General features: G+C 45.6%; 1 protein-coding gene across 1 annotated transcript; it reads right to left on the reverse strand.

Annotated features, from left to right (window-relative positions):
* Positions 1-27869, reverse strand: CKMT2 (creatine kinase, mitochondrial 2). The gene is made up of 10 exons (XM_082836460.1): positions 27840-27869; positions 12406-12577; positions 10699-10897; positions 9161-9256; positions 8481-8702; positions 6748-6833; positions 5674-5797; positions 4492-4626; positions 2945-3070; positions 1-221 (listed from the first exon to the last, which is right to left on the reverse strand). The coding sequence occupies exons 2-10, from the start codon at positions 12555-12557 to the stop codon at positions 102-104; spliced, it is 1260 nt and encodes a 419-aa protein (XP_082692586.1). The 5' UTR covers positions 12558-12577; positions 27840-27869; the 3' UTR covers positions 1-101.

Below are 27869 nucleotides of genomic sequence, written 5' to 3' on the forward strand. Positions count from 1 at the left end.
GTTTTACATTTTTCCAAGTCTACAGAAACTCTCAGAGTAGAAATTTCTTTATGTCTGTCATACCAGCAGACAGATTATTTATAAATTAGGGAAGGGAAAGTTCACTTCTTGGTAAACTGAGGTAGAGGAGGTGGCACCTTAATATCTTGGCCTTTCTCCAACTTCTTTTCACAATCCACCAGGTAATTGACTCCATCGATGACTATCTGAACAAGCTCAACCTTTGACAGTGAAAAAGATGAAAGATTAATTTGCATAGAAGACACATGCAAGGCTTTGATCTGTAGGAACAATACTGGGACAAATGAAAACTTGCCCTGTTACATGGACTGTAACAATTTCTTCTCTTTATTTCCCTAACGTTTTATGGGAGGAGAGGTGTCTGATGTTTATCACCAGGGACAGGGAGCGGAGATGTTACAGGGTTTCTCTCAATCTTTCTGCAGTTAAGATGGAGTTACTGCTTTGTGTGTAAGGACTTTTTAAAAATATGAAAACCATTAGTTTGCATCTCAGACACTTCTTCCCCCATCAATCTCTGTTATAACAGTTTGTCTTAAAGTAAAACTACACAGTGACACCCTTGTGATGTTCTCTGACCCGGATCTGAATTCTGACCTTCCACTAAGCTACCTGAGTACTAAACATGCTATAGTTCAGATATTATCATTTACACAATGAACAGCTTTCTGAAAATTGTTTAAACCCAAATGTTTGGCAATTAAATAATGCTTGCATTGTACCAGGCAAGTGTGCTACTTAAAGGAAACTGTGAATCATACTAAGATATACTTTTTAAAATTCCTGCTTTAAAAAAATATATGTTAGAACTTTTGTTTACAAATATTGGTTTTTCTTAAACTAGAGGACATCTACCTATGAATTTTTCCCTGGGAATCATCTCCCAAATAAATTATTTGCACTGCTCCTAAAGGGACCCAAACTAAGACAGAAAGGAATTACTAGTTAATTCTAGACAGCACTAAAATACATGATAAAACTCAAGAATGCACAGCAATAATGGAAGAGATGGTTAAGTGTTACAGCTGAACATACTTTAGGCATGACAGAGTCTAGTACACTCCCCACTTATTTTCATGCATAAGGAAACTGAAGCCCTATGAAAGGGTTGGGCCAGAAAGCTAGTCATTACTAATAAAAGAAACACTGATTTTCTACTTAGCCAACTGACCTATCTCAGTGTTGATGAGGTTGTGGTGATGGGTCTCTCATTAACTGCCTGTGGAACTCTCTTGGTATAAATCTTCTGGTAGGAAACTTGGTCATAAGTAAGGGACCCTCATCCTTAAACCAGGAATCCCTTTCCTAGAAATATATCCTAACTAATCAGAGTTGTGATTAGAGTTATGTATAGAGATGGTCATACAGTTATGTACAGAGATAGTCAAACAAAATCTCAAATAATCAGGGAGATATTAAGTAGATAATGGACCACCTTTACTATGCTGTCATTAAACAATATGTTTTGAAGAATTATAAAAATTCTTTTATAAGAATTTTATTTATAAAATATTTATATTTCTTTTATTTAAATATTTATATTTTATTTATAAAATATTTATATATATCTTATTTATAAAATAAGAATTTTATATTCTTTGAAGAATTATAAAATTATAGGAAAATGCTCATGTTATAATACACTGGGAAAAGCTGTGTTATATCAAATATGTTGTAATACTAAATTCTGTAAAAAACATTTTTTGAATAATTGTAAGAATGGAAGGCAATTTAGAATAATGTTCACAATGGTTATCTCAGGGTTGTTAGGTTGAACAAGTGGTTTTATTTTTTTTTTTAACACTTTTGGGAATTTTTCTAGCTCCTATAGATGATCACTTATTGACTTACAGTTTTCTAAAAATGATGAGTACTTTGCTTTCCAGTATTAAAAATCTAGTTAATATTAGAAGCCGACAGGGCTAGGACCCAGATTTTCTTTATTCACTACACCATATTCAGCAAATTTCAGAAGGTGTAGTATTTATATCTGCTTCTTCCTCAAGTATCAATACTTTACCAGAGCTGGGAGCACTCAAGCTGATTTAATTGTTTTGAGTGTTCTCTCCTTTCCTTTCCTTAGTTTACTGGTAGGAGTACCAACTGGCAATGAAATATGCAAAAGATGGCAGGGAAGAAGAAAGCACCAATAATCCACAGATTTAATAACCAGACACTGAGTTATTAAGAGTTTTATAAGTGGCTTTTAAATTAATGATGGGCACAATACGTTCAATGGGACCACATCCAGATAAGCTGGGATGACTTACTGAGGTCAGGATTTGCTTAGGATTCTGCTTCCATGTTCATTAAATGCGCTCTTTGTGCTTTTTCTCATGCATCACTCCAGGTCTACCTACAGTTTATGAATCCCATTTATCCTGTGTATTCACAGAATCCTAAGGATTATTTGATGAGCACAATCTCACACATACCTCATGCATACCTTATTTGCCATCTTTAGCCCTAAACATAAAATTTTACAAACTATCAAGTATCTAAAAACGTCAACGTGAAGATGATAGTATGTGACCTTCACCAAAGGAAATTCGGAATCAAGAGAAAATCCACTATTTCATCCCCCTCAGAGAGAGCACAGTGTTCTCTGACTCAGTGATGAAAGACTGTTGTCCTTTAGCATAACAGAACTCCCGCTGCTCAGGATTGCTGGGACAGCTCTGCGGGCAGGCAGGTGACAACCGTCCCACTGTGAATTCCTTCACTTGCTTATACATCCTCAGCTTACATCGTGCTTACCTTTATGCGTGGAGGATAAGTACTACAGAATGAAATGCTAACATGACTCAGGACTCAATGGGCAAAGAGGAGGTCTCGAATTGAATAAGGAAAGGCTGTTGAGTTTGCTTCTTTTCCTCCAGGCTGATTTTGGTAGTTCACATTCGGAAAGTTAGAGAGATGTTACCTCTGATCGGCCAATTCGATCTATGTTGGAAATGTCATACACATCCGCCACTGCTTCCGTGTCCACACCACCTGTGCCACGCTTCTGGAGTCTCAGGTTCTCCAGGATCTTAGAAAATCGCGGATCCTGGGACAAAGGATAATACTTAGTGTCCTAAGAATCTAACTTGATTTGTCATTCTTGGCACACTTAGAAAAGACATATAATGAGAAGTGATAACAGTTAATATTTATTAAGCATATATTTACTATGTACCAGGGCCCTGTGCTGGAACTTACAACAATCCCGTGAAGAAGGTATTGCTTTTACCCCCATTTCACAGATGAGGAAAATAAGGCTCAGAGGAATTAACTTGCCTAAAAGGACACACAGGTAGAAGGTAGCAGAGCTGTCATTAACTTCTATACTGCTATATTGGCATCTGGATGCCAGCTTTGGTGAGTTTATTATTCATCTATATAACACTTGTTACTGCTATAATTAAAATCATGACATTAAATCATAGCAAATAATTTTCTTATTGTAAAGCAACTATACTCCGATAAAAATTAAAAAAAATAATTTTCTTAGCATTGGAATTTTGAATAACAAATATTACCATACTTTCTTTTGGCCAAAGCACATTTTCTAAAATTGTTTTAAAGTATTTGATTCACTTGGTGTGCTGTGGCAGAACTCTTAGTTGCCCACCAGAATCCTTTTTCCTTTCTTCCACAGGAGAGCTGAGGAAGTAACCACTGGCTAGGTTCTTGCTAATGGAACAAGCAGAAGTGAAGGGTGCCACTGCCAGGCCTAGATCTTAAATCTTTACACGGACACTCCCACGTGCTCCCTCGCCTTCCCACAGGCTAGAGCGTGAGGCCTGACTGTGACCACGCTAAGGGGACAACGCTCTAAGGCAGTGACCCTCCAAGTGCAGTTCCCTGACCGGCAGCATCAGCATCACCAGGAAATCTGTGAGAAATGCAAGTGCTGCAGGTGTTGTCACAAGCCTCCAGGTGATTTTGCTGCAGGCCCGAGTCTGAGAACCTCTGTATTGGGAGAGAGAGAGCAGAGTGGAGCAGCCGGCCTAACTATCCCGACTTGTTATATGAAGGAGAATTTAAAGTTCTTGTTCTTGGGACTTCCCTGGTGGTCCAGTGGTTAAGACTTTGCCTTCCAACGCAGGGGGTATGGGTTTGATCCCTGGTCGGAGAGCTAGGATCCCACATGCCTCGGGGCCCAAAACCCAAAAAACATAAAACAGAAGCAATATTGTAACAAATTCAATAAAGCCTTTAAAAACGGTCCACATAAAAAAAAATCTTTAAAAAAAAGAATAAAGTTCTTGTTCTTGAAGCCACTTCCCTTTTTTACAGCCCGTTAAAACTCTTATCCTACGGATACAAGCGTTTTTGAGACAAACAACATTTTCTTGTCATTTTCTTTCATTAGTGCAGAAACTAAGGGTTAAGGAATTGGGCTGTGACATTTTTCCCTCCACAAAGCAGTCCCAGGTGAGCTGATCCTGGTGGAACCCAACAGGGCCACTGGCTGCATGACATTACCTTGCTGAGCTTTGGGATCCTAACGTGGACACCAGCCCGTAATCCTGTGCCGAGGTTCGAAGGGCAGGTCAGAATGTATCCCAGGCGCTCGTTCCACATGAACTCCCAGCCTCGTTCTTGGATTAGGCGTTCTACCTAAGACAGGGAACAAATGACGAAGTTCTCAGATATCCATTCACTCAGCACATCCCAAACACCAGGGAAAGATGTGTATACTGCATGTTTGCCGTGAATAAAACTTAGGTCAATTTATAGTACTACTTCTTTTTTTGGAACGGAAAAAGCAAAGTTATCTGCAGTTTTTTTAAAAATTTATTTTTATTGAATGAAAGATTCTTTAAATTCTATAGTTCTTTACAATTTTCAAAAGTTTCACTCACATGATTTCATATAATCCCGTAATAACCCTTTTTCCCCCATCGCTATACTGCCCCTCCCCACTGCCGTCTTCCCAGTGGTAACCACTAGTTCTCTATAGCTGTGAGGCTGCTTCTTTTTTGTTTGATTCACTAGTTTGTTGTATTTTTTTAGATTCCACATATAAGTGAGATCATACAGTATTTTTATCTTTCTCTGTCAGATATATCTCTTAGCATAATGCCCTCCAAGTCCATCCATGTTGCTGCAAATGGCAAAATTTCGTTCTTTCATTCTGCAGTACTTCTTTAATAGAAAATTAAACTTCTTCTATCACAATATTAAAATGGTCCAATTAAATTAGACGAACCATGTAAAGCACTGAACACAGTACCTAGCACATACTAAACACTCAATAAATGTCAGTTGTTATGCTTTTCCACATGAGCATAGTAGGAGAATATAGGAATTCTCATCAAGTATGGCTGTGGTCAGGTCACATGTGAACATAGGTGCATCCTATACTGTCTCTATGCTTAGAACAGCCAAGATCTCTGTTAAAGAAATCAGAAAATAACTAATGATCCACAGACTTCTCTAAACCATCCTGCATTGGGAAGGGAAGCATAGGAACTTGCTAATAACAACAAAAAAAGTCATCTATTTTTTGAAGCACTGCCCTGGAAGTCCCACCCCAAAAGAGTGCCATGATCCCTAGAAAAGATTAGCCCCATCTTGGAAGTCACCATAATATCTTTTTTCAAGAATGAAAAACAAAGAGATTTTATTTTAGTGACTATTCAGAATTCTCTGATGACATCTTACCTCTTTTAGTCCACGACAGAATCGCTCAAATACTCTTTTCATATTGCCTCCTTTCTCCATAGAGATTACCCTGGTGTGGTCTTCCTCATTAATCCAGATGAGAAATGTCTTGTCATTATTATGCCTAATGAAGAGAGAAATACTGTGTTGAGTGTTAATTACATTTGTTTCAACACATGAAAATTCCCATCACCTCTGTAGCTTGATTGCTTCATTTCACCTTCCTCATTTCCTTAGATGGTCCTAATCTCTTAACTGTGCCTGAACAAGTACTGCAAAATAATGTTACCTTGACAGAATGAAGAGTAAGACCAACTCCAATCCTCAAAGATGTCATGTTTTTGCCCAACAAGAACATAATCTCCCTCATTCCTCAGACTAGGATGACAATAATTCAGCCATGATAACATTTGGCTTTGACGCCAACAAGAGTGTTTTGCCTCCTAATAGATTCAACCAAAATCTTGTGGCACTTAAAAAAAGATTTTACCTGCAGCTCAACACGTTTGGGGTGCAGAAGATTTCACATATGTTTGCTGTATAGATCCCGCCTATCCACCCGCACTGAGCAGCTGCTCCCAAACACTTTGATCTGGGCTCCTTCGGATAGTGTCATAATAACTTACCAAGGTTTAGGAATCAAAGTGGCCTGAGGACTCTTGGCCAAGACAAAATATGTGTACACTCAATAGCCACTCTTCCTTGTAGAGTTTTGCTTAAATCCTCAATATTTACTTTTCATTTTCTGCTCTTTTGTTTTAATGTCATGAAACAGATTCTCTGGGAGGTCAAATAATATGAAGCTAAGTTTTTCTTAAAAAGAAAGTCTTTTTTCTCATGCACAATTCATGCAAAACAGCTAACATTCCCGCACATTTGGAAACATCTTTATACTTATATATTACACACACACACAGACACCCACCCCCAATTTGTAAGTACTCTATCTTCTCCATTTAGCTCAAGCTGGGCATGCTGTCAAGCGCAGGTCACAGCAACTTCAGGTTAGGACAAGCAGCGATCTGAAGGAGAACGTCTGCACACAATGCAAATGTGAAAATGCTATGTTCATACCAGATTCCCCTGGCATCTGGCCAGTCACGGGCCATCCCAGCACAAGTTAGTAAAGGGGATACTGGCTTATCAAATAGAAAGTGGTCCTGCAGGCCCAAAGGGACAAAGCAAAAAGAAGAAACTGATGAGATCAGACACAATGGCAAACGTCAGGTGATCAACTTTCAACTCACTAATAATGGCTGCGGTCTCTCAGGCAGTGCTTCTCAGCATTGGCTGCCCACTATAATAACTGAGAGCTTAAAATATTCTAATGCCCAGTTCCCATCTCTCAGAGATTCCGACTTGTTATTGGGTGCAGCAGCCTGGACATCAGTTATTTTCAGGTGATTCCAGTGTACCGCTAAGGTTGAAAACCGCTGGCTTAGCCCAGATGGAGATCCTTAATTACTATGGAGTGTGTCTACCCCACCAGCACCAACCCCATGCAATGGCAGAGTGGGCAGTGAGTGAGGGGTGCTATCCTGAAAAGTGTTGTATACAGCTGCATTCTCCATGTTACCAGCATTGTTGGTTTATTATTATCATTCCTTCCATTAAAAAATATTAGAGATGTAAAATAATGATCTGTAAATATAAAGTCACCATTCATTTAATGGTCACTATGTGCCAGGCTCTATGCTATGTACTTTTATTTCCTTTAATCCTCACAACACTCTGAGGTAAAGGTCATCATTCTCTTTGGTAGGAAAAGGAAACAGATTGAGAGAGAGGAAACCTATCACAGCTAGAAAGTGGCAGAGCCTAGATGCAAACCTAGACCTGCATGACCCCCAAGTATGCCTCTAGCTACAATATGCTACTGTGCAGACCAAAATCAGATCAAAATGCTACGTGTACACAGTAAGAATATGACTATGGATACCATATATTACACTGAAGTCAGAAATAAAGAGGACACAGGAAGATCTACAATCTCTAAGCGGAAGGGGTTGGAGACCTGAGCAAGGCCAGGCTTATGGACTATCATTGCCCAGGAAACAGCATGCCCTTTAACCTGGCAACCAGAAGTGGCTACTTGAGGCAGAGGAGGGCTTGTTCTGTACCAGAACAAGAGGAGGGGACCAGGAGACTGAGGCCTCTAGACCACACAGTTGCCCGCCTGGTTTGGAAATGGGGCATATTTTGTGGCATCACATCTTCTGAAATGACAGGAATTTGCTTCCGCTTTTCCTTGGAGTTAAAAGTCACCTTTGAAAATGCCATTCTGTTTCAACTTTGCTACAGGGAAAAAAGGAAGGGACTTGAGTTTTGTCTACCCTAGTGTTAGAGGGAAGCCATGGAGACCCTGTGGAGGCAGCAGGAACCCCAGAGGCCAGCTCCAATGTGAGTCAGGGCAGGCCTTCCACCTGGATAATTCCCTTTCCAGAAGCTCCTAGCTTCCTGGACTTGGAGTGTGGTAATGGAGACCATCCTCCAGGCACAGACGGGATTTTCCACACCCAACTGTTCCTATTTATCAACAAGCCCGGGGATCCTCCACTCACTCCCACACAGCAATGGCAACCCACCACCCCATTGTTTCCTCGGCAGACTTTATCCATAGACCTCCTCCACTTTTGACCTAAGCTTTTAAGGCCTGCTTTTCCTTCCTTAGACTGACCAGCCTGAAGCCCCAGCAAGCTCCCAACCAGAGCAGGGGTCTGAGCTCCGCGGGAGACCGCCCCGCGCGGGTCAGGGCTCTCTCGGCACAGCCCCGCCCCGGGCAGCCCACGTGGTTCGGGGTCACTCACATCGATGAGCCGCTGCTGGTCCTTCTCCGTCATCTCGGACAGCCGGTAGTAGCGGCCGGCCAGGTCCCCCTTGAGGCCCTTCAGGGCCATGACGGCCACGTTCTCCACCTCCCTCCGCTCGGCCCGGGTGCAGGCGGGCGGCAGGCTCAGCCCGCGGATGCTGCGGCCCGTGCGCACCCGAGATGACAGCACGTAGCGCTCGTCCAACTGCCCATGTGTGATCTGCAGAGCAGAGTGCGGGGTTACCGCAGCGCCACGGCCACAGTGGCCTCCAACCCGCTGACCAGGGAACCCCCGGGCACTAAGCGCGTGTGCATGCTGGACACATCGGGCAACTCTGGGGGCAGGGAGGGGTCTTGGAGGGAAGTCAAGGGAGGAGCTACTTTACACAGCGCTGTCTGCAGTCCTTTACCCTGGCTAGGTTTGCGGTGAAAAAAGGAATTGTTCTGGGAAAGGCTAAAGTCTTCAGTGACCACCACTACGCTGGTGGTAGGAGGTAAGAAAAACAGACTTTGGGACCTTCCTGACTGTCTCAGTGGCCCTCTAGGGAGCATGGTGTGGGAGGGCCATCACAGAACTTTCAAGGGCATCTGACCCAGGGGCCCTTCTCTCCAGTTCTCCTCACCTTGGTCTCTGGAGTGCTGGCTTCATGGGAAGGTACAGAGGTGGCTGGAGCCTACCTTGGATTCGTCCAGATCCGTGGGGTGCTTCATCACCCTGGGGTCATAGCCATTGTGCCTCAGCTTGATGACAGGGTCAAAAAGGTCGGCAAACACCTGCAGGAGGGACGACACTCCTGTTTCCTCTTGAATTGGTTCATCTATCAATACTTGAATTGGTTCATCATTTGTTCCTATTTATCTTAAGGGCCAAAGCTGATGCCCTCCTTCTCTGAAATTCTCAGTGCAACCATGCAGGAAATAGGTGTGAGACCCGACTGATGGTTAATAATAACGATAATAATTATAGTAGTAGTACTAGTAGGTCGCATATACCAGAGGAAACCTCTTTGAGGCACCTTGCCCCTTGGGAGAGGGCAGGGCTACAGAACTCTGTCATAGTAACCTCCTCTCTAGCGATTCTGCCAAGTTCACTGCCATCAGATGGAGCAAGAAAATCCTGTGTTTAAGAATTTGAGGGTTTTCTCCAGAAGCTCTTGCTTTTGTGGGATAAAAGAAGCTGCCAGCTCAAAGCTAAGCAGTTCTGTGGTCAAAAGGGATGGTCGGGTTCTAGACTTTAAGCAATATAATAAATTTGTGGAAAACCAGCTGCATAGAAAGAAAAGTGCACAGCAGCAATTAAGGCAAAGCAGGGGGACCTGTTACCCTGTGAGGACCTTCCCCAGCACAAACTATCTCAAGTGAAATCTACTTTTTAAAAAACCAAAAACTGCAGGAACATCCTTCAGGTAAAATAAGGTTCAGAGAAGTCAAACAGAGCACCGTGCCGCCTTTGGGAGCTGTGGGGAGTGGGTCCTGGGAGCCAGCTCTAGTCTGGGACTCTGGGAGCCCAGAGGTGGGCACTGCTGTCCCTGAGTGAGCTGCTAGTCTAGTCTATTCAAGGGGGCCCTCTCCCTCCTCTTGACGGCTGCCTTCCCAGGGAATCACCTTCAGCTCCCTGCAACAGAAGGTGCAAAGGGGGCACACCTGAGGGAGATGGGCTGGAGGTTTTTTTTTTTTACTGTAATTTAGAAGCTGCTCTGGCGGCTGAGCTCCAGATCAGCAAACCATCCTGTGCTTCTGACCCAGGATGAGGATGCAGAGATCATGGGATTTCTCCAAGAGGCTCAGTGAACTCAGTAAGACTACAGGGGGCTGTGTAATCAGTAATTCCCAAACTAAACACACATGGAACCATCCTCCAGCCTCAATAAAGTTCAGCCACAAACACATCATCTCCTAATGCCTTATCGGTGAATACACAAACAATAAAAACATTAAAAGTTTGTATTTTTTCTGTACTAACTCATCCCCTTGACAAGCTCTGAGAGCTGGCTCATGCAACTCATTCCTCGGTGGGGAGGGATACTACAGCAGCAGCAAAGGAAACCCTGTCCCTGGGAAGCTGTAGACCTCACTGTTCCAGAGAGCACTGCAGCTGTTCTGTTGAAGTTGGCTTCCTGAGCGCCCTTCCTGAGAAAACAGCAAGTTGGTCCCACAGAGAGAACCCAAAGCACGCCTCACACACACACTACAGAACCGGCAGCCAAGAGTTTTACCTCATAGGACTCCTCGTCACCAGCCACCATGCCCACGGTCTTTATGAAGGGGTGGCCGGGGTTATCCACTCCAGTCTGGATACACTGGTCCAGGGTGTAGCCGTTGGGTGTCACCTTGTTGCGGAGCTTGGCGTAGATGGCCGGCGTGAGGCACTCGGCCATGCAGTTGTTGTGTTTGCGCAGATCAGGGTAGTCTGCGCTGCATGAGGAGGAGAGGGGTATTCGGTGAGCAGCCCCTGAGGCAAGGGGCCTATGCAAGAGCTTTGTTTCTGGCCAGCCATCCTTCCACCAGGCTCTCTTCAGCCAGTGGGCAGAGGAAAACTGGCTAGGTCATGATTTAAGTAAGCCAGATTTTAAAGACTAGTTCCCTGAACTGCCAGAGGGATGGACCTGGCCCGGCCTAAGGAGTCCATTATGCTGGCAGCAGTTGCCCACAGACTGGGGCTTATGTTTACGTAAAGAGGAAATAGAGTGAAACGATTAGAAAAGAAATTGAAATCGTATGTAGACTTTTTTTTTTTTTTACACCCAGAAGTTTGGGTAAATTACAACAACTACATTTTGGTCCCTTAGGTCTGTGATAGAGGCTAACAACCCTGTGGGTAGAACTACACAGAAATTCATTGATTTACCTGTCCTCTGTCTATGATGCAAACTCTATGACTATCTGCTTTGTTGAGAACAGTGCCTGCCTATAGAAACAGGCATTCAGTAAATAGTTGTTGAAATAATGCATAGAAAGAAATCAAATGGGGGGTTGCCACCTTACCCTGGGATATGTACTGATTGAAGAATAGAGGATTCAAGACCACCACAGGCTCAAACACAGGTAATCTCACATAAGGAATTCCTGAGGTATATGGTAGGTGCCAGTAATTCCCTCAGAGTTCCTAATTCTCATGAAAGCCAGTAAATGTTTCTGAGAAACAACTCAGGTTTTCCTTGTCTCTTTCATGCACAGCTGCCTATACGGAATCCCTTAAAGTCAGCATCCACTCCAGCTCTATCCAGTGTGGGACGTCTCAGCCATGACAAGGTCCCCAGGGTGGAGAAAACAGTCCATCTTCATGCCACTTGTCTGCTTCCCTTCTGCAAGGTCCTTTAAAGCTGATACTTAGGGACTTCCCTGGCGGTCCAATGGTTAAGACTCTGCGCTTCCACTGCAGGGGACATGGGTTTGAGCCCTGGTAAGGGAACTAGGATCCCACATGCTGCACAGTGTGGCCGGAAAACAAATAAAATAAAAAGCAAAGAAGCTGATACTTAAAATCAGTGCAGTCGCATCACGTTTTCCAGAAGGCAGTACAGCATGAGTGAGGCATGAGTCTGGAATCAAGGTCCCTGGGTTCATATTTGGCTGCACCAGCTGCGTGAACTTGGGCACGACTTAATTTTCCTAAGCCTCTGTTTCATCACAAAGGGATGCTAAGAGGAATAAAATACTCTGCGTAAAGTCCTCAACACGCCTACACATATTCAACAAAGGTTAGCTCTGACTGTTATTACTATTCCACTAGAGCTCAAGCTCTGGGCAGGAATGATGACACTACACATCCCTGGATTTGCCACAGGTCACTGTGCTTAATGAGTCCATTTGATTTAGTCACCCTCAGAGGCAAAAAGAGGGGCCTCTGCCGACAGTTTCAGCAGAGGAAAGCATATTTCTGGCTGCCATTTTGGTGTCGTTTTAAAGCCAGGAGAACTCACCTTGGAGGGAATAGCCTGTGTTGTTCCCGGGCCTCAGCACACACATTCTGCCGTTTCAGCAGGTACCCAGTAGTCAGGGCACTGGTGCCCAAGGTAGCAAATAACAGAGAGGCATTGCGGCCAGTTAGCAACTTCGAGAAGGTACTGGCCATCCTTCCTCTTGGATGAGTGTCTGGAAAGCAGAGAAGCTAAAGATTATTTTTTATTTAAAAAAAAATTTTGGCCACATCGTACAGCTTGCAGGATCTTAGTTCCCCGACCAGGGATTGAACCCAGGCCCCCGCAGTGAAAGTGCCTATTCTTAACCTCTGAACCACCAGGGAACTCCAGAGAAGCTGAGAATTAGCCTCACGGGATGGCCCTGAACCACAGTACAGAGAAAAACAGGCAAGAGAAAAACTGCAGGCGACTTAGCCTGTTTCGTTGTTTTGTTTTTCTTTCTTCCTTTCTCCCCAGTCCCCTTCACACTGCTTAGGAAAACCTGGGTAGTTTTTTTTTTAATTATTATTATTATTTTTTTAATTTATTTTGGCTGTGCTGGGTCTTCGTTTCTGTGCGAGGGCTTTCTCTAGTTGTGGCAAGTGGGGGCCACTCTTCATCATGGTGCGTGGGCCTCTCACTATCGCGGCCTCTCTTGTTGCGGAGCACAGGCTCCAGACGCACAGGCTCAGCAGTTGTGGCTCATGGCTTAGTTGCTCCGCGGCATGTGGGATCCTCCCAGACTAGGGCTCAAACCCGTGTCCCCTGCACTAGCAGGCAGACTCTCAACCACTGCACCACCAGGGGAGCCCCTACCTGGGTAGTTTTTAGACACTGAGAATGTCAAACTGCTTGCAGTCCTTGCCATTTTCTCCACTAATATGATATAGCGGGAAAAACCCAGAGGATTTCTACATCGGGCTGCTTGACAGCCCAGGTGCTCTTTTGGACTCTGCCGCTACACAACTAGACCCTGAATAGAATGCATTGCTGGGCTTGTAAGGCATAGAGGAAGTTGTTACCAAACGAGCTTCATTTTGCCCAACGCACAGCAAGCCAAAATGCCGAAACACTAAGGTCTGCAGCAAAGAGAGGGTTTATTCACAAGGCAGCCAAGGGAGAAGATGGGAGAACAAATCTCACAACCACTTCCCTGAAAGCAATGGGCTTGGGGTATTTATGGGATAACAAAGAAGCAGGGTGGTCTGGGAGTGTGGGGAAAGATGATTGGGAAAAGGTTTGGTAATTGTTGTTTTGCACAGGTGTAATAAAGCTACACACCTCTGCAGGTTCTGAGGGTAGAGTTTTCAGCCCTCCTATGTCAAAAGGTCACTGACATCCATGTATGCCCAATTGGACGGTTGCTGGTTCTATCTAGTTATAACCAGCTCTGCTTAAACTAGACACAGCTGAGTCCACGTTCCTGGAAAATAACTCAGGCAAACATCTTATTGTTTAGGGTAGGCGCTGCTTGGTAGAGATGCTAGTCTTAAGACAACCTTGATTGGTGAAGGCAGGTGGAATGGATTTGACTAATCATTACTCGCAGTTGCAAAGTCTCTAAGGACCATTCTCCTACTTTGCTCACCCCAAATGAGTTGGTGTTGGAGCTCAGGTTTGGGTTATCTTGAGAGTGGATGTCCATTTGAATACTAAGGTCTGGATACCAGCAGGGAGGTGGGGAATTGAGTCTAAGACTACCCAGTTGAGCTAGGACCCTTGAAAGGGGCTAAAGTGGTCCAGGGTCAGGAGCCCTCCAGCAGAAATGCACTCAAATCTGCTCTGAGGAAGGTATACTCAGTTTAGGCCCTGCTTCCCTACAGAGTAAGATCAAGCAATAGGCTCTTGATCAAAGATCACCAAGCACACAAGGAGGCACCATGAATGGGAGTCAGCAGAAGAAATGGCCACAGATTCAGACCTCCAATGACTGAAGATACTGGAATTGTCAGACAAGAATATAGATTAGCTCTATGCGGAATGTTTAAAGAAATAAGTGATGGAATCACAATGACGAGCAAGCAACAAGAGACTATTCAGAATAATAAACCTGATTTGAAAGAGAACCGGAATGAACCATGGATATAATACAACTGAAGACAGAATAAATGAATTGGAAGATATATCTTAAGAAATTATCCAGAATGTTGCACAGGTAAATAAGAAAATGGAAAATATGCGATAAAGGAGGTATAAAGGATAGAATGACAAGATCAAATACACATCTAATGGAAGCCTTAGAAGGCAGAATAGAGAAAACAGAGAAGCCATATTTCAAGGGAAATGGCTGATAATTTTCCACAACTGATGAAAGACAAAAATCCATGATTCAAGAGGCATGACATAAGTCAAGCAAAATTAAAATAATCCACACATACATAAATAACAGTCAACTGCAGAATATTAGCAACAAAGATATCAAAAGCAGTCAGCGAGAAAAGACAGTTCATCTATAAAGAAAAAACATCAGCTGATTTTTCAACAATGAATAATGGAAGCCAGAGATATCGTGTCCTTACGGGGCTAAGACAATAATTATCAACCAGACTTGGGGACACAGTCAAACTGTCTTTCAAAACTGAGAACTTGTATAAATCAAGATAACTATTTATGGGACTTCCCTGGTGGTGCAGTGGTTAATAATCCACCTGCCAATGCAGGGGACATGGGTTCGATCCCCGGTCCGGGAAGATCCCACATGCTGTGGAGCAACTAAGCCCATGCACCACAACTACTGAGCCTGTGCTCTAGAGCCCGCGAGTCACAACTACTGAAGCCGGTGCACCTAGAGCCCATGCTCCGCAACAAGAGAAGCCACTGCAATGAGAAGCTCGTGCACCGCAACAAAGAGTAGCCCCCATTCGCCGCAACTAGAGAAAGCCCGCGTGCAGCAGCAAAGACCCAATGCAACCAAAAATAAATAAATAAATATATTTTTAAAAGATAAATATTTATATAATATCACCAGGGATGAAAATCAGATACCCTGCTGTGTCTGCTACTGCCCAGAAATCAGAATGGACAATTAATCCACAGTATCACCCAGTGGGGAGCTATTTATCGTGGGTTGTTGAGTGGAGAACAATAGAGCAGGTAACTCTTAGTACTCTCTCATTATATTGGTCTCTGTGATGCCCAAATAAAGGAAGGGTGGAATTTTTTCCCCTTGTATTTAGAAGATTACCAAGCCTCTGCTACAAGATTCTCCAAGCACAGGTGGGTTGGATGACTGCAATGAGCCTGTTGAGAGTATGGTTGTGGTATGAAAACTTGGGCTATCCAGCAGACGATAAACTCCTCTAATAAGGTGAGGTCGACGTGGCCTTACGCACAATTCTAAGAGTAGCCTTCTGAGGTCCACTTTCTTCCTTGATTGCATTTTGGGAACTGGGATGGGTCCATCAACTTTGTGCTTCCCGGATCCCCACCTGGAAGTCTTTACTTAACATTTTTTGAGCTAGGGAGAAATTCGAACATCTCAACTAAAAGCATCAAAGTCCTTGAAAAAAATTAGGAAGTTATTTTTCTACGTTAGCCCAGGAAATCAGATTATCAGGCAGCCTTTCCTCGGTGTCATTTCTAAAAACAATTCCCTCCATCGTAAAGACAACAGGAATTACTTTAGTAATCAGCAGGCAAGATAAATGGGCCATTTCTCAAAGTCGTTCTAGGGATGTGTAATGGCCCAACATTCATCTCATCACATGTACTTCTTTGCTCCCTACTAGACTTTGGGCTGTTGTCCATCTCCTTCCAAGAGTAGGTTAGTGTTCCTCAACGAACAGCACCCAGGCTTCCTGGCTCTCGTACACAGCAGGTGACACTAACTTACATCTTTCAGACCTGTCTTATTTGCTTCCAGACCCTCCAATCTGCTTTTCAAGCAGAGAGGCAATACTGTCTTCTATGAGTTTTACCACAGAACTCACCAAAGTAAAGGAAGTGTTGCCTGAATTCTTTCCAGACTATATATGGGTCAAAATTTAAGCCAGCCCTAAGTTAATAAGAAGTGCGTTGGTTTCTGAGTTTGGCTTAATAGCTTGACTTTTATTTTTCTTTCTTTAATTGGCTTTAGCACTGGCAGGTGTTCACATCAGCATGTTTGAGAAGATAAATCCAAAGAGGTAGAGTCAGGAGGAAGAGGAGGGAGTGTGTCTATGTGCAGCCCACTGACCACTGGTGGTCTTTAAAGGTCTTCCTCTTTGTAAGGGTGATCTGTGGGTAGGTGTCTGACTCAGAACATTAATGTTTGAAATGTCATCATATTCATATTTTAGTTTCTGGAAATAATATTAACATCCAAGAGTTCTAACATCATGCTGGTGTCTGGGCAGTGATGCATGATTCATGGTAATAATCCCGTGGAGGTTTTGGTGGCAGCAAGATGAGCAATCCTAGAGCTGAAATTCAGAGCACCCCTGCTTTGATTCCTTGTAGAGAATTGACACAGACTCAAAGCTTTGGTGAAGAATTCCTGTTTCTTTGACTCTATGTTTTTCTCTCTCCAAGATACAGTGAGACATAGAATTTCTCTACTGAGGTCCCAATCGATAAACTTGGGTATGAGACTGAAACAAGGGTCTCATTGAACAGGGTAGTAATTTGGCAACGGCTGAGCCATGCTCCCCAAAGACCCAAAGCCAGGCTTGCAATGAAATCACTTTTCCTCATGACTAAACTAACTCTCTCTTGCATGTTAAAAGTTAGTCTTTGAAAAGCTGCACAGGCAGGACATTGTTTTGTCTTACAGATTCCTCTGTTACCCAGGAGGCCCCAATCTTACATAAGCACCATCGACAGCTAGAATTCCTGCTCAGGAGAGACTTGATTTGTTATTTGCACAGATGGTAACATGCAGCATAAACAAGTGGAGTTGGAAAGAGGTATGTGAGAGGTAATCTGTGTCCACCGAAGGGGTCAGTATTTGGCTTTGCCTAGTTTCCACAGATAGTAGTTCTATAAATCAGTATATTGTGTGAAACCACTGGAACAAAAGTTTGGAGCATAAGAGATCTGAAGCTCCCTTACAAGCTTTTTAATTTTTTTCATTCCCTCCATGCCCCTAGTATTAGCATAACACACTGAACTCTTTTGTCAAGACATCACTGGAGAGAGGAGATGAGGGGCTGGAACAGCTGTGGTGTTTCTCCAGGTACAAAGGCTTCAGCATCCAGACACCCTCACTGTGGGCGCCACGTCAAGGCTTTGGCGTTTGCTCTTCTCTTTGCCAGATCTATGTGGGAGAGCAGGTGTCAACTGAGTGGGCGATGTGAGGCCAGAAAACGGGGCCAATCAGAGAGCTGAGCAGATGGGGGAGCAGAGGGCTGGGGGGAGAGGAACATGGGCAACAGAGAAGTTGAGAAGCCAGCTTCCCTCAGCCTTGTGAGACCAGCAGCCAGTGTTCCCTGGGAGAGGAATCCTGATCTATTTGGGGGGAAAGAGGCAAATGTCAACTAAAGAAGCTCATATTCAGAATTTCGTGAAGGCTCACACAAGCACACGTGCACATACATTCAGGGACTGTCATAGGGGCCCAGAACACCTAGGACCCAGTGGGCTGGCCCGACATTTGGATTGACAGCTCTAGAGCCTGTACAATCTCAACTTGAAAATATATATATATATATATACATACATATATATTCTAATATAGATATTACTTTTTAAGATATCAGTTTTCTGTCCGTACTTTTGTGCTAATGCAATAAACCACACTAATTGGTTCTAGTAAAATTATTGTTACTGTTTTAGTAAAAGTATTGCTTCTTACTGCCCCTCAACTAGGACTCTGCCGTCCATTTTTCCCTGTCTGACTGGACCACAGCCTGGTGCCTTGTCCCCACAAAATCTCCCTGTGCCCTTCTAGCCTCAGGTGATGGCTTTCTCTCTGAGTTCCCAAAGCATTCACGGGCTGCTCACTCACTTGCACTTGCGCTGCATAGTTTTTTGACATTTGTTGGTGAACTCAATTGTCCTGTATCTCCTGTCATGTTAGGGAACTCCCCACTATGTTCGGATTATCTTCCCAGCTGATGGGTAAAATCTTCAAGGACAGGAACTCATCTGCCACAGATCCTTGCACATAGTAGCTGCTCAGTAAACACTTCCTCCCAGGCTTTACATAATTATTTGTGAGCAGTGCTCTGCCTGATTTCCAGAAGGAGGATATCATACCAGCCTCCTATGTATCTCCTTTTAAATGCATGTAGGTCTAAGGGAATGGGTCCTTTTCCCTGGGCTATTCTCCAGGGCACCTTACTAACCTGGCTCCTTTACTCCCAAGTACTTCTCACTTTTAATCTGCTATGAAGCCCCAGGCCTGGTATCCAAGCCAATATAGAATCAATTTTGTGAGCTAGCTTCCTGGATCAAAACTTGAGAAAAAAATCTACTTACATAACGCTAAACACGTCCCTTTCAGCTACTGATTTTGAAATCCTATCATAAAAGCAACTGAGTGAGGCTGGTAGGCAGGTTTTCAGCATTTCCCTGCTCAGGCTCCTGGTCTCTGTGAGCTGCCCCTGAGCCAGGGTAGCCCAGCACAGGCTCCTGACCTCTCAGCCATGACAGGCTGGCTGCCCCGCTGGGAGCCCACTGAGCCCATCCTCGGCGGTTTCCAGGGGTGATCCAGCGGATGCTACCCCACAGATAACAGATGAAGCACCACTGCATGCCCTTCCTTCCTCCAGGGATCCTTCTCGGACTGAGCAGTAGGTGGGGAAGGAGGGGTCAGATGAAGAGAAAGTGCTAGGTGTCGGGGAAATTTAAGTCTCCCGACACCCAGAAATTTCTCTCCAAAAGACAGAGGAGAGAAAGAAAACAGCTTTATTATTGACTAAGCACGAAACCAGACTGTGATGCACATCAGCTAAAGAGACTGGAAAGACAGAACAAAATCTCACCCTCTTAAAGAGCCGTGCAGATAGGACCCACCTACGCCTGTTCTTCAGGTAACTCAAGTAAGAGGACATGACAGCACCGTTTGTCACATAGAATTCACTCTAAATTCACCTGATCATTGGGGTGGCCGTTTGTGTTAGTTAACTGCCTTTATCCAAAGGGAAAATGAGCTGTTCCCATCTCTCTGACAGCAGGTCTTTACCACCGAGCCTGGGAGATTGGGGTGCTATCTTCCTGGTGTTTACATTTCAAAGAGATGGCTCCCAGGCCTTGGAGAAAGACAGTCCTGGGTTGTTAAGCTGGCTGGAAGCTTACTTAGCTTTGAAAAACATTTAAATACATCTCAAAGGGGCAGAGACAGAATTTACAAGTTTTCTAAAGGAAATGCTCTAAGAAAAGGGAAGGGAGCATTCATTTTGTTATCTCCCTCTCCCACACACTGGGGAGGACGGTGTTGGGAGCTCAGCAGGGCTCAGGTCAAGGATGGACATCACTCAGAGCTGACCTGGCACTTGGCACATGTAAGAGAAAAGACCCAAAGACCACAGGACTGGGTCATAGTTTTTCTTGGTTCTCAAGCCCACTGGCCCGTATGTGGTAAGTTCTCAGAAAATGCTGGATGAGTGAGTGAACGAACAGCCATAGAGACACTGGGGTGGGAAAGGACTTTAGAGGTCATTTAGCTCAGCCCGAATGCAGGAATCCTTTCCTTTCAGCCCTCCTTAAATAGCAACAGTGCTGGGGATCTCACCCCTTCCTAGAGCAACCCATTTCACTGTAGAATAAGTGGAATTATTAAAATTCCTTTTCATATCTTAATAAGGGGGGAAAATTAGTACTTTCAAGTGCCAAGTATTTTCTCTACAACAACCCCAAGAAGCAGATATCTTGCCCCATGTCAAAGATGAGGGACCTCAAAAACAGAGAGGTTAACTGACAGCCAAAGGTCACACAGCTAAAGAGAAATCACATGTATTGAGTTTCAGTAGTAGTTTCTTATTTAAATGAAGATCCTGTTTTTACTTATCAGGTTTAATAACAAACAACATTACAGTATGATTGGATGGAGTTGCCAGATATTTCTAGCTGCCTCTGGTTCTTTATGCTCTCTCAGGGATACTGGATCGTTTCCCTCAATCAGGGTTTCCAGAGAGGGCTCGAGAGAGGATAACTGCAGGGGCCAAACAGCCAACCAGCACACAGGCCTCGTTCTGGGCAGCTCTGAGGGGCAGAGGAACCAGAGGGTGTGCCCTCGGGGCTTCCTCCACCTTCCAGGAACACCAGTGACCACAGACTTCCAGAGGTCATCAGGCAGTGTGGGTCACGGTCACCGTGAATGACACTGATGTGCTCTGGGGGAGAGGGGTCACAGTGGGCAATGATGGAGGGAGAGGCAAGACAGGATGATAAGATGGTGAGGATAGGTATCTTTTTACTTATTTGTCTTATAAATATTTAAGTGCCTACTATGTGGCAGCTTTTACAGAGCTCACAGTCTGAGGGGAAAATTCTCGTGTAGCATTTACTTTATGCTGGGCACATGGTTCTGTTAGCTTTATGGTTATTACCTCATTAAATCCTCACAACAGACCCATGAGGGTGATACTCTTATTAGCCCCATTTTACAGATGAGCAAATGGAGGTAAAGAAAGGTAAAATAACTTGTCCAGAAGCACACGGTTTGTGAGTGGCAATACTGGGATTCAAGACCAGTGGTCTCTTTTCCTAGTCCATGCTCTTAACCAGCACCCGACCTGGGCAACTACCAGGCAAAGGGTAAGTGTTCTTCGAGGGGAACCAGAGCCCCATGGGAGTCCCTGGGAGGGCCTGGAGCTGGCCCAGATCACTCAGCTATACTGTTTGAGGGAGCTTGCCTGGTCTTAATGAGACTGAGGTATTACTTGCTTCCACCTGCCCTGGGACTAGTACCCGGACACAAACTGCAAAAGATCAGAGCAGAAACAATGACTAGACACCGCACACCCATATGCATAAACAGACGACTATAGAGGCCTGGTGCATCGCCTCTCTATGGCCGGCTGCCTTCCAGCCATCCTCCAGGTGGGAGAATGGCCATTGCCCTCAGTCCACACCACACTTAATCTACTTTGGAATGCTGCAGAAAGGAAGAAAGGAAGAAAGGCTAACTGTACCCCCTGTTCTATGCCTAGGTCCGGAATCTTCTTGATGAGGACAAAGCATCCTGGACCACTGTCACTCATCCAAATTTGGCTCTGGGGAGATTCTATAGCAGATAATTCCCCTGAAATTTAGAGTTGAATTACACTGGGACTGAATCTGCCTAGGATGTGTAGTGGCTGCCTGTCCCCAAAGGTCCAGAGAAAACCCATGATGTGGGGACAACCTTGACTGATTCTAGATTCCAGAACACCTGCAGCTACTAGGGGCAAATCCGAACGGGGCCTGGCACTTATGAAGGGCTGAAAATCTGCTCACATCTGTTACTATCACTGTGCACTCCTTTTGAGAGGTCAACTCTACAGGCTGCCCACAGCGTGTTTGAGAACATTCTCCCTTCACCTCAGCAGCAGGGAACTCGGCTTCGTTCAAGGGCAGGGGGGCTGAGGGCTCCCTCGCTCCTTCTGACAGATGGAGGGTTACCTACTGAACACATTGAAAGCATCCCCCAGAGATTCAGGAAGCCCGCACCTCCTGGGTGTGGGGCAATTGCAGAGCCTGCCTGGATCCACAGCAGGCTTCTTCCTTGGGATGCTTCTGCCTGAGACCCTCTGTCTTGCACCTTAATCAGGCCACTTCCTGGGCCAGGCCGTCTCCTAGTGCCTCTCTGGGTCTGCTCACCCAAGACAGAGCATTTTCCCTCAGCCCCCCTCTCTCCTGAGGACGCAGGTGCCCCCTAGTCCAGAGTGGGGTACTCGGCCAAGCAGGGGTGCCTGGTCCTGCAGGGATGTGTATCCCTGATAGGCCAGCCCTGGTTCTCTTCTCCAGCCCACAGCCCCGCTGTGCCTGCAGCTTGCTCCCAGGCACCCTCCCTTCCTTCAGCCCTGATGTCTTCTAAGAGCCTTTCTGCAGGACAAGTTACACCTAGCTGCTCCAAGTCAGGAATTCTGCTCTTGGGGAGACAGGTAAATAAAGGCCCAAGCTAGAGGGCAAGGTGGGGTCTTCTTTTGGTCCTAAAAGGCTCCTGCTGAGTAGTGCTGGGAGAGTTAGGGGCAGGAGGTGAGGGGGGAGCAGCTCTGCGTGGCCCTCTCCTCTCTCCCTGTCTGTGATCAGAATCACCTGCACTGCTCTGTGAGCTGCCACAACCATTTTGGAAAGTGAACCAGGAAACGTCTATTAACATAAAAATGTGCATACCCACTGGCCCAGCATCACACTTTGGAAATCTGTTCTGCAGAAACAGAGCTGCCAGGGCTTCCCTGGTGGCGAAGTGGTTAAGAATCTGCCTGCCAATGCAGGGGACACAGGTTCGAGCCCTGGTCTGGGAAGATCCCACACGCCACGGAGCAACTAAGCCCGTGCGCCACAACTACTGAAGCCCGCGCTCTCAGAGCCTGTGCTCCGCAACAAGAGAAACCACCACAATGAGAAGCCCGTGCACTGCAGCGAAGAGTAGCTCCCACTCACCTCAAATGGTGAAAGCCAGCACGCAGCAATGAAGACCCAATGCAGCCAAAAATAAAATAAATAAATTTAATTTTTTTAAAAAAGGCTAAATTTCTAAAAAAAAAAAAATAGAGCTGCCAGTATACAAGGAGAGAGGCACAAGGATATTTAGTGAAGCACTACGTGTAGTGGCAAAAAAAAACCTAGAAGAAACCTGTCTATCAGAGGGAGAAGGGTTGTATTAAATGTGACACATTCAGACAATGGAATATTCCACAGCTATTAAAGAATCAGTTAAAACTGCCTCCACTTTACCTGGATGCATGTCTTGCCATAGTCTTAGGTTAAAAGGGAAAAAAACTTGCAGAGTAATGAATATGAGTGGTTCCAATTTTGTAACAATGATATACGTATATATGTATTTGCATATATTTGTAAGAACATCAAGAAAAGTACTAAAGGTGATTCTTCAAACTTCAAAAAGCATTACTTCAGAGCAACAGACTTGGAGTAGGCAGATTGTTAATTTTCTCTTAATAGAATTCTGTATTGCATCACTTGTAAAAATCAACATGGGTTGCCTTTATGATCAAAAATAAATAAATTAAAAGCTAAAAAAAATCAACTGTGAAGTGTGCTAAAAATCCAGATTTCCAGGCTCCATCTTTTGAATGAGTGGCAAGAATGGGACCGTCACAGGTATGTTGTATAAACTGCACAGGCAATTCCCAAGCCCTGTTAGGTCTAGGAAGCCCATGAATTGCCTACCTGAGCCTCAGCAACTCCCTCTCTATAATGGGTTTGATGAGACCTCTCCCTGAGCTGTTGAGAGGACTAAGTGACAGGCCACAGTATGCACTGAATAAATGTGAGTCCCTTCCCCCTAGTGACCCTAAGCCTATGGGACAGCTATCACTCTCTCCCCACAGCCACCCCTGGTCATCCCAGACTGGTCTGCCCCTTCTCTGAATGTTGATTTTAGTTTACATTTTTAGCATTTAAAGTGTTTCATCTAATTGTTCTATTTTGTAATCTGAGGACAAGACTTGATTCCAGAAGGAGCCCATCATATACTTTCCGATCCACTGCTCATCCTCTGAAAACCAGCATCAGGGTTCGCAAAATGGATTTACTCAGTTGGGCTCCCAAGTTCTTCCAGACTCTGACCTTTTACTCGGCCTTTCCTTCCACCTGGAATGTCCTTCCCATCCCTACATGCCCAGTCAAACCTTACTGTCTTTTTTTCTTTTTAACTATCATTTACTAAACTCCTAGCATGAGCCATGCATCCTGCAAGAGGTCCTTACAAACACTGTTTTCAGTCTTTGAAACAATCCTTCCAAGTAGGCATTATTTTGTAGATGGGGAAAACAGAGGGAGGTTAAGGGACCTGCCCCAGGTCTTGGGGTCAGCACCTTGATAAAGCTGGCATTTGAACCGAGGCTTGTCTTTGGCCCTGGATGCAGGCTCCTTGCAGACCACAGCACCTCACAGCTAGCCCTGCACAGACCAGCAACTGGAGAGAAACCGCTTTGTGGTTTAGGACCTGGGAGTGACACAGATCCCTCCACTCAGGCTCCCAAGACCACAGACATGCACCTACCACAGCAGCTTCTAGACACAGGACCATCACCTCGGGGCATGTGACTCCCCCAGAGTCCCAGATGCTATAAGCCTGCTCTCTTTCCTGTCCTCAGGCTTCTGCTGAAGTGGCCCAGATCCCAGGTGCTCCTTCACCCTCTCCACTCTGACGCCAGGTGCCCGAAGCGCCTACCAGCCATGCAGGGGCTGCTGCGCCAGCCTGCCTTTCTCTTGAGGAGACGGGGCATGGACTTTTCTTCTCTCTCCTCCCCTCCTCTCTCCTCTCTCCTCCAGAAGTAGGGCTTGCAGGGGTGAGGAGGGAGGTAGTCTCTAGCCCTCACCCCATAGAAGCTGTCTGCCTCAGCTTCCCTAACTTGGAATACCTCATGACTCTTGATTTGAAAAGCACTGTTTACAGCAATAGGGCTAAAATGTGGCAGAACTGCTGGGCTCCAAGCCAGGGAGATTTCAGTACGGGGTGCAAGATCACAGCCAAAAGCAATAGTGTTGTGGTATTCCTACACTTGCCCTCTCCACTAAGAAACAAGAACCACCACATTAAGCCCCTTTGTCACTGTGCCCAAGAGCTCTAGATCTCTGTCTCAGGCAGGCATACTGGGAGTCTGGGTCCTGGTTTAAGGGTTTTGTCTGGTTCTGTGACATCCTAAGATGTGGAGGCCTTAGGTTCTGTCATGGCCTCAATTCTGAGCCTCCTGGTCGTCCTGAGTATCCTGGATGGAGATGCCATAGGTACCATTCTGCTGACTCAGAGTTATTTTTGGTCCAGCTGTAAATGGCGTCCATGTGTTTGAGTTCCTTGGAGGGCAAAGGAAGACCGGGGGAGGACCACGTGTCAGCTTTCCCTCCAGAGAGAGTCACCCCAAAACAGAAGATGTCCTTGGGGTTGGACCAGCTCCACAGAACACTCTGAACAAATTCTTATGATGCCATTCGTGGCCAGCAGAGAATGGCTTTCCCTCCCAGTTCTAAGGGAGCAAAGAGTTCAGCTTACTTCACCACCACCGGCTATACTGGTACCCTAAGAGGCACCCTTGGGCATTCCTGTTCCATTCAACGAGTAGAAAGTCATAAGCAGAGGGCTTTATGGTCCTTCCCTGCAAAACAGAGGTCTTTCCTAGGCCTCCTGGTGATGAAGACATACAACCATCACCGGGTTCGCCTCTCAACGGTAAGTTGTTTACAAGAAAGTAGGAAGCTAGGAACCATCTAGTCCTTTGAAATGCTGTAAAGGAGTGGGACCCACCTTCCCTGCCCAAGGAAAGGAGCCCTTGTGGCTTCCCAGGCAGGAATGGGTGTGACCTCCAGCAGTCACCTTCAGACAGGCTCCCTGTGGGATTCCTGGCTCAGGGGCAGGAACTCCCAGAATGCTGACGCAGGGTCCCACGTGATTCCCTCTGGGAAGACTAATGGCTCCTTCTCTAAGCTGTGGCAGAGATGGAGACCCAGTGCCTCTGAGCCAGGGGCAAAGTGTGTCTCAGAAGCAATCCTCCCCTTGCCTCTGAACACCCAGGACTCTCCATTCCTTATCTCACCCTCACCCCACATTTCCTGTACTTGCCTCATCCAGCCCTTTAGGAAAACTGACCTGGCCTCTGGCCCATTGTCTAAGGCTAAGATTTGGTCATGAAGCTGGCAGAGCTAATTACTGATTGGCCCAGTAGCTAGACCTGATTTAAACTGGTTAATGTTATTGCTAGCGATTGACTTTTGAAATCACTTACCCATTAATAATGAGCTAAGGAACTGTTTTCCCCCCACTGGAGGTAAAGATGCTATAGAATTGACCTACATGTGTTCCATCTCTGGCAAAGGACTGTTCTTTGCTTGCTTGCTTGGGTTACTGTCAGCCCTGTTCCTGTCCCTTGAGTGGGTGACATGGGTGCATGTGACGCTCGTGCCCTTTGCTGGAACAGTGCCTTAACCCACAGAAGGGTTAGCTCTAAAGGCTGGGGTTTTGGGAAAGGTGCCTACAAAAGCAGAAGAGGAAGTGGAGTGCTCACACAGCCTAATAACGCCCAGATATCCTGTAAGAGCCTGCTTGGGAGGCTCAAGAAGCCCCTTTGCCAGGTTCTGGTGGTGGTCATGTTCTTCTCCATGAGCACAGAGAGAACAGACCAAGGACACTAGCTCAGAACCAGAGGAAGCATGATAGCTGCAGATAGGAAAAGTGGCACTTCTGGAAACAGCCCACCAGGTGAACTAGCGTAGCCTTGTCATGAGGCCATTAACTGCCACCTCTGGTGATTTCACCTGACCCTGTGTGGGTCAGAGACAGGGCAATGCTCAAGGGAAGGTCTAAAGGGCAGCGCGGAGGAGGGCCGAAGGGTTTTGCCTTGTTCTGGTGAATGTCACTCTCCACACCCAGCAGAGTATTCGAAGGCAGAGATGTCACCCACTCAAGGGACAGGAACAGGGCTGACAGTAACCCAAGCAAGCAAGCAAAGAACAGTCCTTTGCCAGAGATGAAACACACGTAGGTCAATTCTACAGCATCTTTACCTCCAGTGGGGGGAAAACAGTTCCTTGGCTCATTATTAATGGGTTAGTGATTTCAAAAATCAACCTCAAAATGCTAATAAAAGGAAAAAAAAAATCAATCTCTAGGGGCTTCCCTGGTGGCGCAGTGGTTGAGAGTCCGCCTGCCGATGCAGGGGACGTGGGTTCGTGCCCCGGTCCGGGAAGATCCCTCATGCCGCAGAGCGGCTGGGCCCGTGAGCCATGGCCGCCGAGCCTGCGCGTCCGGAGCCTGTGCTCCGCAATGGGAGAGACCACAACAGTGAGAGGCCCGCGTACCGCAAAAAAAAAAAAAAAATCAATCTCTAGCAATAACATTAACCAATTTAAATCAGGTCTAGCTACTGGCCCAATCAGTAATTAGCTCCTTTCCAGGGCTCCAGAATGTTCATTTTTAAGTTAGCTTACCCCAAGTCACTGATTTGCACCTCTTTTGATGCTGCTGAGGGAAACCATTCTCAAAACTAATGAACTAGTTTCTACAAATTACAAGGGAAAGGAAGTTGAAGGCTAAAGTTCCCAATTCAGTGGCATTTAGATTTTTTTTTTTTCCATCAAGAAAAAGTCCTGATTCACTATGAAAAACAGGCACCGCAAGCAGGGTGCTGACACGGTTCCAGCACCTCGAGCGCAGCTGTCCCACGGAATGGCCACCTGCGCCTGGGTGCAGGATGGCTCAGCCAAGGACAGACGCTCTGCCGGCTTCTTTAGAGAGTCACCATGAAGTCTTCACACAGGAGCAGTGCCCAGGTTCCGGCCTACAGCCCTGGGTCCCCTGCTCACAAGGCCCCACCCTGGCTCTAGCAGTAACCCCACTTTGGAGGAATAAAGCCGAGTTTCACTGCCTCACTGACCTTGGAGCCGGGAGTCTCCCACGTCCTGCC

Source organism: Leucopleurus acutus (assembly GCF_964270905.1).
Source record: "Leucopleurus acutus genome assembly, chromosome: 3".
Classification (NCBI taxonomy): Eukaryota; Metazoa; Chordata; class Mammalia; order Artiodactyla; family Delphinidae; genus Leucopleurus; species Leucopleurus acutus.

Coding starts and splice junctions, on each gene's coding strand:
- CKMT2 (XM_082836460.1), bottom strand. CDS start 12,557: ATGGCCAGTACCTTCTCGAAGTTGCTAACTGGCCGCAATGCCTCTCTG. Junction 9,257..10,698: donor GTGACGAGGAGTCCTATGAG/GTAAAACTCTTG, acceptor TCCCTCCTGCAG/GTGTTTGCCGACCTTTTTGA. Junction 6,834..8,480: donor ACCAGCAGCGGCTCATCGAT/GTGAGTGACCCC, acceptor TTGGGCCTGCAG/GACCACTTTCTATTTGATAA.